The sequence below is a fragment of the Callorhinchus milii genome, unplaced genomic scaffold (genome assembly GCF_018977255.1).
Source record: "Callorhinchus milii isolate IMCB2004 unplaced genomic scaffold, IMCB_Cmil_1.0 Scaffold16, whole genome shotgun sequence".
Classification (NCBI taxonomy): domain Eukaryota; kingdom Metazoa; phylum Chordata; class Chondrichthyes; order Chimaeriformes; family Callorhinchidae; genus Callorhinchus; species Callorhinchus milii.
In genome coordinates this window covers 2279689-2299430 of record NW_024704757.1, presented here as the reverse complement: position 1 = coordinate 2299430, position 19742 = coordinate 2279689, and the positions used below count along the sequence as shown (strand labels likewise).

The 19742-nt window shown below is 43.8% G+C and overlaps 1 protein-coding gene across 5 annotated transcripts in view; it reads left to right on the top strand.

Annotated features, from left to right (window-relative positions):
* The window catches only part of LOC103188273 (cytoplasmic phosphatidylinositol transfer protein 1), a 79926-nt gene that overhangs the window by 36057 nt on the left and 24127 nt on the right, over positions 1-19742 (top strand). For all 5 annotated transcript variants that reach the window (XM_042341010.1, XM_042341009.1, XM_042341011.1 and 2 more), the window contains 3 exons: positions 10280-10428; positions 17493-17581; positions 19133-19140. In XM_042341010.1, coding sequence (XP_042196944.1) covers positions 10280-10428; positions 17493-17581; positions 19133-19140 — 246 coding nt within the window. The remainder of the gene's footprint in view (positions 1-10279; positions 10429-17492; positions 17582-19132; positions 19141-19742) is intronic.

Genomic DNA, 19742 nt, shown 5'->3' with positions numbered 1-19742 from the left:
CACCTTTTATGAATTTAAATATCTACTCACTGCCACTTATTTCAACCCTCACTTCTCGGAATCCCTGTCCGTTTTTTTGGTCAGCCGGATACCTGATCCCCATGGAAACTCATGGCCACACTGAAGACTCTTCAAGCCGAGATTGAGAGTTCCCCATGTGTATGTCATCTACACATGGAAATGGAGTGTTCACTCTCTCCCCAAAGTAACACGCCCTGCTTACCTAATCACAGAGAATTTAGGTGCAGGTTGGCTAGAGCCAAGGCTTGGGGACCTCACAGTGGGGTTTGGGGTACCGCTGGGGATTAACCAGCTAAAACCCGGGCAACTTACCTCATGTGATACTGATGGTCTTTCCATAGAGATTGCAAGTGCCATTGATTATGCTCCAGGAATGCAGGTAAATGGAACTGAAAGAATTGGTCAAAGAACCAGCAATGGTTGTGCTGGCCAAATGGCCTTCTTCTGTGCAGAAATTATCTACGGTGTCTATGTATGATATCCATATATATAAAAAAAACTTGGTGCATTTTAGATGTAAAATTGCAACTGAGACTTGCCTCTCTTTCTCTGTTTCACTTTATTGTTTTGTGGTTAGTTAATGAAAAAGAAAGATTTGAAAAAATAACTTGGAGAAATGGGTATGATGGCACAATGTTCTTCCTGAGATCAGAAGATTAGTTCGGATGAGGAAGGCCCTTCGACCAATTTGATCACATTCTTTCTTCACAGCATCAAGCTAGTTCTTAAATATAAATCTTCAGCGCCTTGGGATGTCCTCCCAACGTGAAAGGCGCTACACAAATGTAATCTTGTTGTTGTATAATAATAATGATTTGGTTACTCAATCCACGACTGTGTGTGGGACACTGCTGTGCGCAATTGTCTAGTGCGTTTTGCCCACAAAATACACAATCAGTACACTTTACAGTATATCCTGTGAAGTGCATTGAGACATCTCGAAGAGGTGATGGGGCACTGTATCAAATGCAAGGATGATTATTATTATATTATTATTAAATGTGTTCAGTGTCCTGGCCATAACCATACTTCTTGGCCATGTGTCCCAGTCATTACATTTGTTGTGGGTAAAGGAATACATCCTGATGTCTGCCTTGAAATTGCCTTTTGCAGCCCTGAGCCTGTGGTCTTTTTGTTCTGTTGCGTTGGTACACCCGAAAGTATTGTTCTGAGTTTATTTTCTCAATCCCATTAAAAATCTCTATAAGGTGCCCTGTGAGAATTTGTTTTCAGGGCTGAAGACCCCTGGTTTGTTTAATTGCTGCTCCTGGCTCAGTCCTGACTTTCAATGATCTGAGTCGGAGCTCTTTCATTTTACTCTCGTGGCTTCTTGCTCTCCTTCAGCAGTGACTGTGAGCTGCAGATTCCACAGCACAGTGCACGGTTTGAGAATTGTGTATCTGAGGGATTTGGGCAATAGGCAGCTCGGAGATGCTGTGAGTTAGGCAAAGTGTTGCTCGAGCAGTTTTTGACGGGGTGTCAGGAAAGAACACTGCACTCACTGACACTCCTGACAACTCAACTACATGTATCAAATGCAAGGATAATTATTTTATTCATTCTCACTCAGACCTCAGGTGTTAAACAAATCAGTACAGTTAGTTGCTCATTGTTTAGTTGTTCATTGCTTATTCTTCTGCTATATCTGTCAGACAGACATCCTTACCTGCATACACATCATGTTTACTTTCAGCACATCGAGGCCTCAGTGGACTCTTACCTTCGCATCAGAAGTTGAGGATGATTTGGGGCTAAGAGTCAAGGGTGCCACTCCCGTGCAGCACTGTGAGAGCACTGCTTTGTCAGAGGTGCTATTCTGCAGATGAGAATGAACTTTCTGCCAGTAACATTCTGGCCAAATATCCCTCAGATAAAATTGTCCGCTCACCTTCTGGCTATTCGTTAGACATTGCTGTGAACAAATCGGCTGCCACATCTGCCTACAAAACACAGTCGCTGCACTTAGCAGTAATTACTGCAAAGAGCTTTGTGACATTTCAGCATTATAGGTGCTGGTAATCAAATATAACAATTTTAACATTCACAAATGAATGATTTGCTTGGCTATGATAAGCGGAGAGGATGGTTTGGGAAGTGAATTGTTGGGATAATATATTGGTGCAGTTTTTAGCAGGAGGCACACTGAGATGGAACACCTTGTGCCAAGTGCTGTTTGTGTGAATGATTAATGAATGAAATGATTAATTTGCCTCTCCATCTTCTGTGCACTAGATGTATCAGAGTGTCGTGCAATCATGCAAATGAAAAGTATAAGTGTTGCCAATATAAATAATGGTATTCCTTACATCTAATACAGAGCACGTCTTAAATGGTTTACTGTAAAGTATAGTGACTGTATTTTCTAGATGAATACAGCAGCCAATGTGCACACAGCAATGTCCCATAAAGAACCCTGCAGTGAGTGACCAATTTTATTTGGGGGATTGTTGGCCAGGACACCAGGAGAAACTTCCTTCTCTTTTTTGAATCGTGCCATGGGATCTTTAACATCCACCGGAACTGACAGAGTAGGGATTCAGGAATTCTAGAAAACCCTCTCCAGCTTGTGGGGCGGGGTGGGTGGGTGGGGGTGAGTGGTGAATCAACGTGTGAATCTGGATCCAAAACAATTATTAACGGAAACCAGAATTGCAATCATGTCCAGTTTAAACTAGTGGCTGAGTTTCAAATGCAGTCTCTGGAACACCAAGCCTGGGGGTAAACTCCATGTGCACGTTCTGTGTAATATAATCTCTTAGAATAACAAATACATGGAGAAAAGCCAAGCTATATTGTGGCACAGGGTCAGGCTGCTGAATTAATCCGTGTTTCAATCATTACAATTAGACCTTGTCCTCACAGGGATTTGATCACAAAGATCCACACACTGCTGCACTTTGGTACAGAATACATGGTATTTAATATATTATGAGTGGCTTATTTAGGTATAGATATGGCTTATAAATAAAGGCAATAGAATACAAAAGGAAGGAAGTTATGCTAAACCTTTATAAATCACTACTTAGGCCTCAGCTGGAGTATTGTATCCAATTCGGAGTACAGCACTTTAGGCAGGATTTCAAGGCCTTGGAGAGAGTCCAGTGGAGATTTACCAAGATACCAAGGATGATGGTCTTCAATTATGTGGAGAGACCAGAGAAACTGGGATTGTTCTCCTTGGAGCAAAGAAGGTTAAGGGGAGATCTAATACAGGTGTTCAAAATTATGAGGGGTTTTGATTGAGTAAATCAAGAGAAACTGTTTCCACTAGTGGGTGGGTCGGTAAGCAGAGAACTCAGATTTAAAATAACTGTGGCAAAAAAAAACAAAGGGGATTTAAAGATAACAGCAACGACTTGCATTTATATAGCGTTCTTCATGTGAGGTGGTTTTCAGAGTGCTTAACAACAGATTGGGGGGGGGGGAGGGCAGCACAGAGGGATAGAGGGAGTGAGTTCCAGAGATTAGGGGAGTAAAATGTGAAGACTCAGCTACCAATGGCACGGAGAGGGAAGGGACCTTTTCCAAGCCCGAGGTAGCTGAGGACTGGGATGATGAGCATGCACAGCTTGTGGGGGGGGGGGGGGGGGTTGTTGGCTGAGGATGCAGGCAGCAGAGTTTGGGATAACGACAGCTAAAGATTTGTTCATGCAGGAAAGAGGATATTTAGGAAGGAAATGTTTCTAATGACCAAAGCATGTCTCTAAGGAGCGACTAGAGCCCCTCATTACTTTTTGAATCATTTTTTCTGCTTATTATAGTCTCAAAGACAATTTGAAAATGGAAAAGTAGCGTTGACCCGGGTTGTTTAAGTACTTACTAATGCGGGCTTTCAAGTGAAGCTGACTCAGCTCCTCTCTGTACTTAAGCCGTCAAGATAAAAAACCCTTGTTGAACTTATAAAGACTGGGAACTTTCGCAATTCGCATGGTCCTCTTCCAAGTGCATCGCTCCTCACTGACGTCAACTTGCTTTCAAGAGAGGGAATGTCTGCTGCCAGCAAGCGATGATGTGTGTGTGTGCGTGCGTTCTCGCTCTTACTTCAATGTTGCTGTCCATCAAGTCTCACAGTGGAATTGCAGCTGAACTCAGTGTTAGTGGGACATGAGACGTTTCCAGTCCTTCTATGGTCAAGTGTTCATATTGTTCAGATTCTTTGCCCCTTCCTTTTGCAACTCCGTTCCTCTACCCCTCTGTCTCGCTCGCTCATTGCCTCTCTGTCTCACCCCTCTCTCCACCCCTTTGTCTTGCCCTCTCTTCAACCCTCCATCTCGCCACTCCCTTCTCCATCTGTCTTTAGGTCCCACTTCGAAACTTACCTTTTGAACTCCCCCCTCTCTCTTCCTCGCTCGGTCTTCAACCCTGTTTTTGTGACGCACTCAAACTTTATCCTATGTGAAGGTTGTTATATAAATACAAGTGGTTGTTGTTCTCTCATTCATCTCTAAAATAAAGAAAAAAAATCCTTGCATTTGATGTAGCGCTTTTCGCGTATTTTAGACGTTTCAAATCACTTCACAGAATATACTGTAAAGTGAATTGACTGGATATTTGTGGGCGAAACGCGCAGCCAATTGCAGCGTCCCACAAACAGTCGTGGTTTGAAGTGACCAATTTTATTATTGTTTTTATTCTTGAGGGATTATTATCAGATGTGTGGGGCAAGGAAACATGCCCAAGGTTTCGCAACTGCCGGGAATGGGAATCACAAGTTTTGCCCACATAATACACAGTCACTCCACTTTACAGTGAATCCTGTGAAGCACTTTGAGAGTCTCCCTGATATGCAAGGTGCTATACCAAATATAAGGATTACTATTATTAGATTAAAGTAAGTACTTCATTAGATTAGCAATTGAGCAGTTAACAGTAATCATTTGATAAAGTGCCTTATCACGTTGTCAAGACGTTATAAAGCACTTCTGTAAAACGTAGTGACTGTGTATTGTGTAGACGATGTCGGTAGCCAATTTGCACACCAATGTTCCACAACCAACCATGAAAGGAATGTCAATTTCATTTAAGGAGTTTTTGGCCAGGACAGTGGGAGAGAGAAACTCCCTTCTCTTTTTGAGTTGTGACATGGGATCTTCAACATCCATAGGAACAGGCAGATGGGACCTTGGTTTAATGTCTCATCCATGCCTGAGGAATGCTATTTTTAACGCGATTCAAAACATCTAGATCCGTGAAGCACCTTCTGAATCCCTTCTTAATTTGGACAGGAAATGTGTGAATGAGTCTATTTTTAAATGCTTTATTGAGCTCGGGATAGCTTATTTGATGAAGCTGTTAGAGTTTATTGGATTGCGCAGCAGGAATTAATCTGGGTTATCTGAGCAAACATAGTTGCACACAAGCTGAGGAGAGACACAAGATTTTAGCACAATTTGCAAAATTACTCTATTCACAGGATATAATGCAAAGTGTAGTGACTGTATTTTATAGGCAAACGCTGCAGCAAATTTGTGCACAGCAATGTCCCACAAAAGAGCTGTATGATGAGTAACCAATTTCTTATCTGGGGGATTGTTGGCCAGAAATCCAGGAGAGAGAAACTCCCTTCTCTTTTTGAATCATGTCGTGGGATCTTTAACATCCTCCTGAACAGACAGGTTTCTATAGCCTAGGATTGATGGAGCTAGAAGTTTAGGATATCATTCTTTATGGAGCAGATATTCAGTGTTGCTATTGATCATCTGTGTAACAGTGGGTGGGGAGTGGAACCAAACCTGCAGTGTTAAAATTGGCCATTCACTTCATGGCTGTTCGTGGGACATTGCTATGTGCAAATTGACCACTGCCTCCGGCTACAGTCATATCTCTACACTGCTTTGGAGTGGTTTTGCCATTCTCGGAGCAGTGACTCACATAGGAGTTTTTATTTCAGTGCAAGCTGGTACAACACATTTCATTATAGTGAAGATTCACTAAGCTACTGTCATGCAAAGGGGGGTGAAAACCTGCCATCGCAGCCAGATTTACTGAGAAAAAGCAATTACACAGAGAGAAGGCAGAGCCTCTAGAACCAAGATGCTCTTGATCTTGCCACGCTGGCCCACATGATGAAGTGCGATTATTAACACCACCCGGACATCCCACATTCTCTATTTCAGAATCCATCAGAGCTCCAGTTGAGGAGTTAATGATCACAATGGGTTCAGCCCTGCTCAGGTGCCAGCTTCTGCTTAATGCCTCTGAAACGAATGCTGCCATCATTTTTTTCCTTTGTTCACTGATTGATATATGTGTAGCTTGCTCTGTGGAGTCCTGTACCATATTGCTTAGACCACTTGCCTCGCAAGCTGGAGGACCCGGGTTTCATTCCCAGACAGGGCGAAACCTTCGACAGGTTTCCTTACTCCACACGTCCCTCTTTACCTAACAATAAGTAGGAACCCGGTTGTTAGTCGATTGGTGGATTGCTTTCCGGGGGGTAATAATCCCTTCAAACAAACAAATAAATAAATAAATGTGGTCACTCATTGCACGACTGTTTGTGGGACACTGCTGTGCGCAATTAGTTGCCGCATTTCGCCCTCAAAATACCGTCAATCCACTTGACAGTATATTCTGTGAAGCTTTGAGACATCCCAATGGTGTGATAAGGCGCTATATCAAATGCAAGGATTATTATTATTATTGTCGATGTATTTGCTGTAACCGACCACCATGTATTCAGAGGCGTCCGTTGCATTATAGCCAATGGCAGCCTCAAGGCTAGAGGGTCAGAAGGTTGTGGGTTGAAGCCTCACAATGGGGAGTGTGAGCTCAAAGATGCCACTTGAGCATTAAAGATCCCATAGCTTTACTCGGAAAGAGAAGGGAGTTTCTCTCTCCCAGTCTCCTGGCCAACAATATCACAAATAAAATTGGTCATTGATTTTGTGTGATGTTGCTGTGGGCTAATTGACTGCTGCAATTGCTTACAGTTATGTCATTATACTTGTCTTGCTTTGAGTAGTTTTGACATGCTGTCCCACACACAGGGAGAAGTGCTCCACCAAATAGTTCTCAGTCAGCTGGTGTCGAGGCAGCGAGGCGGGTAGGAGATAGGGGGTACTTTCCTGTACCGCTCTATCCCTCTCCTGCACCCCTCTATCCCTCTCCTGTACCGCTCTATCCCTCTTTTGTACCCCTCTATCCCTCTCCTGTACCGCTCTATCCCTCTCCTCCACCCCTCTATCCATCTCCTCTACCCCTCTATCCTCTCTTCTGTCCCCCTCTATACCCCTCTTGTACCCCTTTATCCCTCTCCTGAATCCCTCCTATTCCCTGGACAAAACAGCTGTTTGTTTCCTGTGCTGGGACTTTGATTGTGAAAGGCTGAGTTAGATGTTACGGAGACCATGAGGGCCTGAGCCTCGGGTGAGAAATATGCTTGAGCAGCACTAAAGTGTGTCCAGTTTTCTCATTTGCAACCAAATTATTAACTGCAAGAAAGCAGCTTGCTATTTTTAGCTCCTCTTGACATCAACATGACGTGGGTGCAGGAGTTGAGTTATTTTAGGAGTCTCACGAGGTAGAATCTAATCTGTTAAATATTGTTCTGCAGGGGATGAGGTGAGCAGCGTGTGGTGGAGGGGGGAGGAATCAGACCTTGGTCGTGCTGATAGATCGTGTGTGCAGAATATTGATGGTGCGGAATTGCACCCATTTTGCCCAGAGATGCAGAGTGCAGAGATTGGAAATGCATTCAGAGAACAACCTGTGCTTTCTCATTCACTGCAGGAACAAATCACATTTTCCCTGCGATGTTCAGGAGTTTTATGATTGATTGTAAAAGGGACCATTTCTTTTCCTTTCCTCCTTTTCTTTTGGCAATGAAATGCTTGCAAGCATTTTATTTCCGCCTCTTATCAAATGCACAAAATCCAATGGGCTTTGAACGCCCCGCTCTTCGGAATGAAACACATAAATCTCAATGGCGATTAAAGAAGGCTATGTGTTTTCTCTCTCTCGCCCGTTTTTTTCTCTCATTGGTGATGACAACACAGCTAGTCTGGCTCATCGGCAGGACTTGGAAGGGCAGACCAGTCACAGTCATTGGTCTGCTTAGGGAATCGGTCCTAGCTGGACAAGCAGCGGGAAAGCTTGCCAGACAGTGCTATCAATGCAGTGATCAACGATTTACCTATGCACACTCTGGGGTCCTGAAGCCTTGGTTCTTGCCAACCTGCGCCTAATAGTTTTCGGAATTAGGTAAGCAGGATACATGCCTTCCAGGAGAGCGGTCACTTTCCATTCCCACAATCTATCTCTGGGATTTCCATGTATAGGTGGGATGCATGGAAATCCCAACCTGGTTTGGATACTCTTAAGCACGGTGATGTGTCAGACACCCGGCTGACAAAAAAACATTCTCTCTGTCTTTCTCTCTTTGACTTTGGCAGTGATTTCCCTCTTGGGAGCAAGCGCTAACTTCCATTTCATGTGAATAATTGAGATCTCCTGTTGAAGGCCAGCCTTACTCGCCTTGTGGCCTTTCCCAAATGTCTTGTGAAATGGTTTTCGATCAAGTCAGGTTTCACAATGACGGACCTTCAAAAGAGTCAGGTCTCAGCCCGGCTCAGTCGGTAGCACACTCGTGCTTGTCAGTCCAGAGGGTGGGTGGGTGGTGGGTTTTTGAGTTCACGCTCCAGGCTGACCTTCTGATGCGGTGCTGGGGGAGTGCTGCATTGTTGGAGGTGCCGTCCTTCGGATGACACAATAAGCCAAGATCCCGACGGCACGATAAAGATCCCATTACACTATTTGAAAAGAGAAGGGAGTTTATCCTGGGGTCCCTGCCAACAAACCCCAAATAAAATTGGTCATTTCACTTGATGGCTGTTCATGAGACATGGTATACACAAATTGGCTGCCACATTGGCCTACAAAATATGCAATCACTACACTTTAAAGTAAACTACACTTTATGTCATTTTAACACGTTACCCTGAAGTGAAAATTACTTATATCAGATACAAAGATTGTTGTTAGTGGAGGATCCAGATTCAATTCCCGTGCGCGGCAAAACCTTAGGCAAGATTCCTTACTTCATATGCCCCTGTTTACCCAGCAGTAATAATTCCTACAAAAAACAATCATAATTTGCTCACCCAATCCAGGACTGTTTGTGAGACACTGCTGTGCACAATTGGCAGTCGCGTTTCACCCACAGAATTTACAGTCAATTCACTTTACAGTATAGTTCGTGAAGCACTTTGAGGCGTCTCAACGACATGATAAGAAGGCACTATATCAAATGCAAGAATTATTATTATTATTCAGCAGTGACACAGTGGCACCATGTGTTATTAGAGTTGCCACTGAGGCCATGTGCAGCGAACGGGTAGTGACATTACCGGTGACCCGGACGTTGGCCATTTTCTTCTCTTAGCGAACAAATCAGCCAACTCACTGCTTGTTAAACATTGCCATGGGAAACAAAACCTGGTATAGTTGGGGAACTTGTGATACCTTGATGAGGGGTTTGGTTGTAAGTTGAATTCAGGGGTTAATCTGAGTCGAGAAGCGGAGTGTACCCAGGATAAACCGTGAGAAAGACTCCCAAGTTTCCTTGAAATAGCAACAGCATTGTTACACCATGAGGGAGCACTTAAGCTGTTCGAGGTAATTAAACTGTCCGCCTCCTCCCTCGTGGGATGTATCTTGCCTTTTTTTCTTTTGCAGGAAATCTCTGTCTGTCATTTGAGGCAGTTATCTGATCCCACTCTTACTATCTTCAGCCGCGGAAATCCGCAGTGTATCAATAATTGCCTTAATTATCAAAGGAATTCAAATTTGCAGGGCTGAGCCAGTGCTGTGTTGTCGGAGATGCTGTTCTTCGCATGAGACGTTAAACCAAGGTCCCGCCTGACTGTCCAGGTGGACGTTAAAAATCCTGCAGCACTATTAGAAAAGAGAAGAGAGTTTCGCTCTCCCGGTGTCCTGGTGAAAAATGCCCCAGTTAAAATCGGTCACTCACTCCACGGCTGTTTGTGGGATGTTGCTGTGTGCAAATTGGCAGCAGCATTTGCTCACAAAATACACACAATTGCACCACTTTGCAGTGTATCCTTCGAAGCGCTTTGAGACATCTCAACAACGTGATCAGGTGCTATATCAACCGCATGGATTACTATTATTTTTGTTATGTTATGCTGGGAGCTTGTGTTGGACGAGACTCTGATCGTTCCTCACTCAGGAACCTTGCTCCTGGTTGCCTTCAGCTCGGGGTGTGCATGATTCAAATTCTCTTTGTGTCTCGTTACAGTACAGGATAGGACAGCTGTACACCATCAGCAAGCACAGCCACGAGCAGAGCGACAAGGGCGAGGGGGTGGAGGTGGTCAAAAATGAGCCGCACGAAGACCCCATCCATGGCAAAGGGCAGTTCACGGAGAAGCGGGTCCATCTGTCCAGGTAGGTGGCCGGCAGCTTCGGCACTAAAGTGCGTCATGTCCATTTCTCTTCCAACAACGCAAGCATTTAAATAGCTCCCTTCTGTGGGGCAGCTTCTCGGAGCACTTAACATTGGCGGAGCCTGACACCGAGACCAGGGGGAGGAAGGAGCTGACCACCATCACGGTCGAAGAGGAAGGTCTTCGGTTGTGAGCTAAAGGAGGGGAAGGAGGATGCAATGAGGAGGGATTGGGGGGCAGAGCGTTCTGAGAGTTTAAACCTTTGGCTGCCTGCTGGAAGGCAGACATGTTTTAGGATTTTTAAGATGGCACAGAATTGTGGAAATCTCCCCCCGTTCACCAGATTCTTTTTAAGAAACTGTGGAAAACCCTCTTCCACGTGAAGACTGAATTTAAGAATGTCTCCAGAATGGGGAGTGAAAAATTCCACTGCCATTATTCAAAAAGATAAGGGAGTCTCTCTCTCTCCTGGTGTTCTGACCACAATCCTCCAAATAAAATTGGTCACTCACCTCACTCTGTTTTCAAAACATTGCTGTGCACAAATTGGCTGCTGCAAACAGCTACAAATACACTCTGATAAGGCACTGTATGAAATGCAAGGATTTTTTAGTATTATTCTGCAGAGATTCTGGTAGTTTTACTGGAGATGGGAGACGATGGGAGAACGCATTCCTGTGTTGCTGCTGAGGCTCAGCCTTTCTGTGGTGGTAAGCTATTATATATACAACAACCTCATCCCCATTAATCCTAGGCTCCCACATTAACCAAATGCCTTTCAATCAGTCCTGTTGGCTGCTGGATGAATCTTTTAGCAAAAAGGTATTTGCGGGAGCATTTTAGGGCTGGTTTGTCTTCGGAGCTGTCCAGTTCAATCGAACATCATGTACAAGGCTCATTTTTTTAATGTCAGTGTTCACTCCTTTGGGAAACCATCCATCCTAATCCCAATAGCCTGCCCTCTCTTCCTCCCCCGCTCCCCCCCCTCCCTTCCTCCAGTACCCTTCCTCTGTATGCATCTTACTGTACCTGAAGGGCACTGTATCAAATCTCCTGGATGACAAACCTATTTATTTTCATAAACATTATTAATTAAGGGCAATATTGATAAAGGGCATTAGAAGGGGGTCCAGTGCCTTGGGACTTCCTCCCGATGTGAAAGGCGCTATACAAATGTTGTGGGGAAAGAGCAGGGAATGGAGATTGCAACAACAACTTGCATTTATACAGCTCCCCTCACGCAGGGTAGAGTCCCAGAGCGCTTGACAGTGACGGAGCATGACATCAAGCTGGGGTGTGGGGGAGATGACCATATCCACGGTCGAAGAGGATGCCTTTCAGGCACGACCTGAAGATGTGGAAGGAAGGGCAAGGCAGAGGGATAGAGGCAGAGTGTTCCAGAGTGTTCGGCATAGTGACTGAAAGCGTGGCTGCCAATGGTTAATTAAGATTAAGACAAATTGCTTTTGGAAGAACAAGCACTAATAAGAAAAAAATGGGTCAAGTGACTCCCTACCATGTCAAACACCTCCACGGTTCTATAAATGCAAGGATTTCATGCTATTAATGTGTCATTTCCTTCATGGCTGCTTGTGGGAGTCAAATTGTCGGCCATATTCGCCTACCGAATGCACATCGATTCCCTGTGAAGTGCTTTGAGAGGTTTCAATGTTATAAACGCTGCTTGAAATATAAGGATCATTATTTACTCCCTGGGTGATCACACAAAGAGGCATGTTTGGTTGGCCCCTTCGAGTTTCTGTTCTATGGTTGAGCTGAACTGCAGGAAACAAGAGAGAGAGAAACACACACCCACAGCCTGCAATTAATATATACCGCTCTGGAGTCCTGTAGCTCAGTGGTTGAGCACTCGCTTTGCAAGCTAGAGACCTGAGTTCAATTCCAGGCAGGGCGAAACCTTGGGCAAGTTTCCTTACTCCACACGCCTAATAATAATCCCTCCAAAAAACCAAAAAACAATAATAAATTGGTCATTTTCAATCCACGACTGTTTGTGGGACATTGCTGTGCGCAATTGGCTGCCGCGTTCGCCCACAAATATACAGTCAATTCACTTTACAGTGTGTTCTGTGAAGCGCTTTGGGACGTCCTCCCGACGTGAAAAGCGCTATATCAAATGCAAGGATTATTATTATTATTATTATTATTACATCTCTTTAATAAAATCCTCTTCTTTTTGAATACATTTTATTTCCAATTTTTCTTGCATGAAATAAATTGAACAAATATTTGTAGCAAACATTGCAAGGGTAAACGGGATCCCATCATGAAATATTTCTTTCACTTTGTACTACGAAAATACAGTTAATTCTGTTGAGACCACCTCCCCGACCATGAAAGGGGCTAATAATTACTAATAATAATCCTTGCATTTGATATATCATGTCATTGAGACATCTCAAAGCGCTTCACAGAGTATACTGTAAAATGGATTAACTGTATTTTGTGGGCCGCAGCCAATTGTGCACAGCAGTGTCCCACAAACAGTCGTGGATTGAGTGGCCAAATAATTTTTTTGAGGGATTATTAATTATTATTGAATGCACATAGATTAGTGTTTAACCCGGAAAGGAAAACGCACAAAATGATATCAAATTGCATTCCTTTTTCACTTTGTGTATCTGGGAGAGGGGGCGAAGTGTTGGGAGGAAAGGTCGCCTCCATTTTGCAAGAGATTAAAACCAGAATCTCTTCAGAATACGTGACAGAACGTGTGAGATGTCACAGGGGAGCGCAGGGGGAGCTAAATTAATGGGCTGATTTACAGCACGACTGGTGAATTATGCGGGGTTAAGGACATGGCTGGGCGTTGTACTGCTGTGTATGCCTGTGTCAGGCTGATTGTCTCCATCACTGTTGTAGTGATGCTTGTTGGTGGCCCTTACCTTTTAATGCAATTTACACTCAGAGTTCCTGTTATGCTGAGGCTGTGCTTAAGTTTGATTGTGTCAGAATACTTCATGGTCCTATTGTTAAATCATTCTGCAGCCTGACAGCTGCATGTCACAGACGTTGAATACACCTCGTAGAGAGTGTTTTGCAATAAACTGTTGATGGGGATTAGATCTGAGCCAATTTGCTTCAAAAAGCGAAAGTGTTAGCCAACATCAGCTTTGTCTGGGTTTCAGTCACTTGTCAGCCTGGCAAGTGACTTGAGACAGTAGCGCTCGTCTCTGAGTCAGAAGGTTGTGGGTTCAAGCCCCACTTCGGGATTTGGAATCACATAGCCTAAGCTGATGCTCCAATGCCACACTGGGGTTGTGTTTCATTGTTGGAGGTGCTACCTTTCAGATGAGATGTTAAACTGAGGTCCCGTCTGCTTGCTCAAGTGGATGTTAAAGGTCCTGTTTTGCTATTTGAAAGGAGAAGGGAGTTTCTCTCTCCTGGTGTTCCGGTCAACAATCCCCTAAATAAAATTGGTCACTCACATCACGGCTGTGTGCATAACCTTAAGATTAGGGCTAGGCCATTTAGGAGTGAAATCAGGTGTAAGTAAGAACCCGGTTGTTAGTCGATTGGTGGATTGCTTTCCGGGGGTAATAATCCATCAAAAAAAAATGTGGTCACTCAATCCATGACTGTTTGTGGGACGCTGCTGTGTGCAATTGGCTGCTGCGTTTCGCCCACAAAATACACAGTCAATTCACTTTACAATATATTCTGTGATGTGCTTTGCGATGTCTCAACGATGTGATTAGGCCAAATCAAATGAAAAGATTATTTTTATCATTAAATGCATTAGAAGCGACTCGGTGCTATAGTGAAGCACCTTATAGCAGAGTTGCACTTAATACTGATAAAATCAGTGGCTCTGCATGCCTTTCTGGTCAGTGCTGGTCACTTTCTCCTCCAGCTTGAACACAAGGCTTAGTGAGTGACGCAGCAATCTCTGCGACAGATGTTTGTCCAGATGTGCAATTTGTCGGAGGGCTCAAAAGAAAAACAATTCTCACTCCAAATACATTTTTGAGAAGTGGTAATAAATATTATAATTAAGAGGCGTTTTTAAATTTAAAAATACACCAAAATAATCTTTTTGTTGCAGTTGCCTGTAATCCACACATTATTTATGATTCCAATCAGCACAGTATTGATTCTCAATCCGTGTTAGCCTCGGTCCATTCCTAACGAAATACTAACAGCCATTGATTGCGACAGTGTACCTAATAACTCAAAGTCATCCGATCTGAACAAGCTCTTCTGTTCCTCAGCGTGGATTTAACAGTTGATAATATAGTTGCTTTGCCTCCCTTATTAAGTACAGCTATGCATGTATTTGATGCTGTTCTTTATATCAGTGCTAGGTTACCCTGAGATGACAGGCATTAACCAGAAGGACTCATAGGTGACCATTTTGTTGCATTCAAATCACGCTGCGATGTTAAATATAGAATATCTGCAGCTACTCTCTGCTATTCTTAGCTGCTTTCTCCCCAGTGTAATCTCCCAGTTTAAAAGTCAGGCTGCTATTTCAGGAAACACATTATTCAAACGTGTGTGGCTGCTGCCCCAGCAGCGTCAACGTTGTGTGAGATTATAATGAATGCCCCCATTGCCGCCATGTTCAGGAACAAAGCATCGATCTTCATTTTGCTTGTAATTTGTCAAGATGTTTGCTCTGGTAGCACAGGCTATCAGCCATGTCCTGCTAGCCCAGCAAAGCATTGGGAGCAGTCGTCGCAAAAAGCGACATAGGACAAGGATTGTATTGCTTCCGAACTTCATCAATCTTAATCATTTCGTCCACAAAGATACACGGCCAATCCACTTTACAGTGTGTCGTGTGAAGCGCTTTGAGACGTCTCAACAACGAGATAAAATGCTATATCCAATGCAAGGATAATTATTACTATTATTATAATCCTCCCATTTGATATAACATCTCATAACGTTGAAACATCTCAGAGTGGGCACAGAGTTTTCTGTAAAGTGTAGTAACCTGTACATTATTGGAGAACGTAGCAACTAATTTGCGCACAGCAGAAACCCACAAACAGCCGTAAAGTGAATGACTCTTTTTTTCTCTCTGGAAGATCAGAGGAACAAAAATAATATAATAATCCTTGCATTTGATATAGCGCTCTATCACGTCATTGAACGCTTCACAAAATATGCTGTAAAGTAAATTGACTGTATATTTTGTGGGTGAAACCAATTGCGCACAGCAGCGTCCCACAAACAGTCATGGATTGAGTGACCATTTGTTTTTGGAAGGGGGATGGATTATTACCCCCGGAAAAGCCATTTTTTAAAGAAAGAGGAACAGGGGGAATGAGATAGAGTTTGTTAGAGTGGCACTGTATTTTGGACAGTGATGAGGTTTAAGTTTCGCTCAATGACTTTCTGTGTTTGGATCAGAAGTTGGCTCCGTTGAGTCATCTGTTTCATTAATTTATAGTCCTCCATTTTATAACGTACTGGTGCCAAGCGTTGAATTGTTGGCTGGTCTGTGAAATAGAATCTCACAGAATAAGCTGCACCATAGATCTTACTATATCTATCAAAGGCAACCAGCTGGATACACACATTTTAACACTCTTCAATAAATTCTCAGTTGAATGATTTCCCTCGTCTGCGTCCTGTGGAAGTATATAATGTACGATTGCTTTTTGGCACTGTGCCTCTTGAAAAATATATCTTTGTGACTTGGTCTGACATGAGAAAATCTGCGTTTTCCAGCAATTTTGCCTTTTCATTGTCAACAGTCTTGTGGAATGTGATGTTCCAGGCTCCTGTGGCTGTGCTTGGAGGCAAATATCTATGAATCCTGTTAACAAACATCATGGTCTGATTCTAACCCTCGTCCCTTCCTCACAGTGATGCTGCTCAGATCAGGAGCTGGGAAACACGAGGATTATTAGCAAACATAATGGTGCCTTTAACTCCAGCTCCTTCCCCCAATAAGTGTGAGGTGGTGGGGGTGAGGACCTCAAACCAAAATTCTATCTCTTTGACCGCGGCTATGGTGACCTCCCCCTCCTTGGCGTCCAACTCCACCACTGTGAAATGACCCCACTTCTTGTGGGAGTACTATTCAAGTCGCCGCTTGTGCTTTGTGAGCAATGCACAGGAAGTGAAGGCCAGGGTGGCCTTGCCACCCAGAATAAAAATCATCCTGTCCCCCCCCCAAAAGGTAATTAAACATCAATATTATCTGTCAATTTTTTTTAATGAAACTGTAATCCTCCAGCAATGACTGAATTGGGAACCAACCTGTAATAGCCTCACGTTTGGCAGTTCCTTATGGAAGTGCTTGCATTAACAATAACAGCAACAACAACAACAAATTATATTTGTACAGCGCCTTTCACGTCAGGAGGATGTCCCAAGGCGCTGAACAGTTAGGGATCCACACCTGAGCTGGTGGTTGGGATCAGGAGGGGTGGAGGTACAGGTAAGAAGGTGACCGAAGGCACAACTGAAGAGGAGGATCTTGAGATGGGTCTTGAAGGAGGCAAGGTAGGGGAGTGAGGCAGAGGGACTGTGAGATGGAGTTCCAGAGGGTGGGGGCAGAGAGGATGAAGGCCCTCCCACCAATGGCAGGGTGGGCAAGGTGTGGGACGTCAAGCAGGCCGGAGCCCATTGAGCGGAGGGAGTGGAAAGGTTGGTAGGGAAATAGGAGGCCACAGGTAGTTAGGAACGAGGCTCTGGAGGGCTTTGAAGGTGAGGTTAGAAGGAAGCTGCCTCAGCAATAGAAACAACTTTCTCCTCCTCACTGAGACCATAGAAGTGCACAATAAGTCGCTTGTCAAAATATAATTAATTTGAACCAAAGTGACCAGCCCAGAGAACCCGGGACAAATAACCTGGTGCTTACTCCTTCCGAGGCTTGAGTATGACAGGCTCCTACTCCAGAACCTCAGTCTCTGTGATAATACGTGGCGTTCATCCTGGAACAGAAATAATAATCCTTGCATTTGATACAGCGCCTCAATACAATGTCGAGATGTCTCAAAGCGTTTTGCAGGATATTACTGTAAAGTGTAGTGACTGTGTATTTAACCGTTGAAACAATTTTTTTTTATTTTCGTTCTCTTCCCACAGCAAACTGCCGAGCTGGGCCAGGGCTGTGGTGCCTCGGATATTTTATATCACAGAGAAGGCCTGGAATTATTATCCCTACACCATCACAGGTAAGAGGACAGCTGAATCTTCACCTTTGTTGTTGTTTCACAATGGAAATCATTGAGGTGGAGATGTGTGTACCTCCTCAACCTCAGGCAGATTTCACAGGGTCTTTTTTGGGGGGAAGAAAGGATATTTACTCCAATTCTTATTTGTACATAGATTTTGAAGTTTTTTTTAATGGAAACTCCTCCATTTTACACTTGATTACACCATTTTAATACCCAATACAGACATGAACTTACGCACGTGAACATTCCCACATTAGAAACAGTGTCTCTTTGACAGGAGGCAAACCTTTTTGATTTTGATGCTCTTCAAAATCTCCTGGAAACAACTACAACAAATTACATTTGTAGAGCGGCTTTCACGTCGGGAGGACGTCCCAAAGCGCTGGATAGTCAAGAAACATTCTTATTCTTCACGTTACTGCCTTTCTAATGCTCTCTCAGGTGGGAGAAAGTGCAAGAATTGGATGTGCCAGAGGGTGCTAAAGGTTTTGTCAAGTTCAGCATGAAAGGCAACGAAAGGTTCCCCGTGTACTGGCCGCCAGAGTCATTTAACAAACAGCTCGACGGTCGGGTGGGTGTTCAAGAAGGTTGAGATCAAATGGGCCAAATGGCCTTCTTGATCTGACTGTTTCTTGTGATCTTGTATGTTCAGTTAGAGTTGAGACCTCCTGCTGGTTATTCAGTGTAATGGGGATTTGGACAAGTGGGGATTTTAACCCTGGGTTTGCAGCCCGAGTTGAGTTCTCGTTTTCTGAGGTGAGCTGCCGAATTTTGCCTGGTTCCTGCTCACGGCTCCCCTACAGGGGTTGCACCCCTCACAGTCAAACTGTTCCCTTTCTTTCCGATCGAGCCGCAATTCAAGAGCTCCACCTGACAGCCTGTCTGAGAAAAGCCAAAACCGTTCACTTCTGCTGAGACTCAGACTTCACCTCTTGGCCTGGCCTTCAAAGGGAGATACAAGTTGCCTGTTTTGTCTGGATAATTTCTCATATTATGGCTGATCCTTCCATCCTATCTCACGCCACAGACCATCACTGGATTCAGTGGGAGTGGAGGGGTGTAGGGGGAGGGATGGAGGGAATGGGGAAGTCAATCACTGTGCCGTGCTGTGAACTGATCACCCCTACTGATGAGTTGAAGGAAATGATAATCTTCATTTGTTCGCTCGTTGGAAAAAAGTGTAGAACCCCAGACGTCAACGACAGCTGAATTTTGTACCGTTTAACTCAGGTTGTGTGTGTCGTGCGGAGACGGGGAGGATGGTTCCTCTCTTTAAGCTGCATTGCTGGAATAAGAATCGAGATTGATGCCTTGTGTGGACAGAGCTGCCAGGCAACAGATTTTGTTCTCTATTCATGAAAGACCGCAGCATGCTTTAGGTGCTGAGTGAAGTCTCCAATGTAGATTACTTAACCGAATGCCTTCAGAATTAACACCTTCTGGAGTGTGCAATCGAGGGGGTAGGGTGTTGCTTTAATTATTGTCATTAATTTTTTTTCCATTTCTCTTTCTTTAATGCATCACCTCCCATTCGTCCTGCGAATGCAGAATACACAGTAAGTACTTTCAGGCTTCATGTTGCGCTATTTTCTGAGTAATTTATGGATGGAATATGAATGCTGATGGTGATGAAATTTCCGGTCGGCATTGGCAGTGTTGGCCTTTAGTGGCATTTCCTCATTCTAATAGGTATCTTTACATTTGATCTGGCACTTTTCACATCAGGAGGACATCGCAAAGCAGCTCTCAGGATACACTGTAAAGGGTAGTGACTGTATTTTCACACAGTAGAATCACACATCACCGCAGGTGTAGCACAAACACACAACAGAAAATATACGTTGTGATAAATTCACTAAAATTCAATGAAGACATACCAGCTTGTATCACTTAATAATAATGATTGTTATTAATAATAATAATAATGCATTTGATACCGCACCTTTCATGACAGGAGGTCATCTCAAAGGTGCACAGGATTTTCTATTAAGTGGAGTGACTGTTTTGTAGACGAACATGGTATCCAATGCACAGCAACATCCCACCAACATCCATGAAGTAATGACCAATTTCCATCTTGGGGAATGTTGGCCAGGAGCCTGGAAGAAACACTTTCTTTGTTTTGAATTTTTGAAACTCCCTTATTTTTTTTAATAGA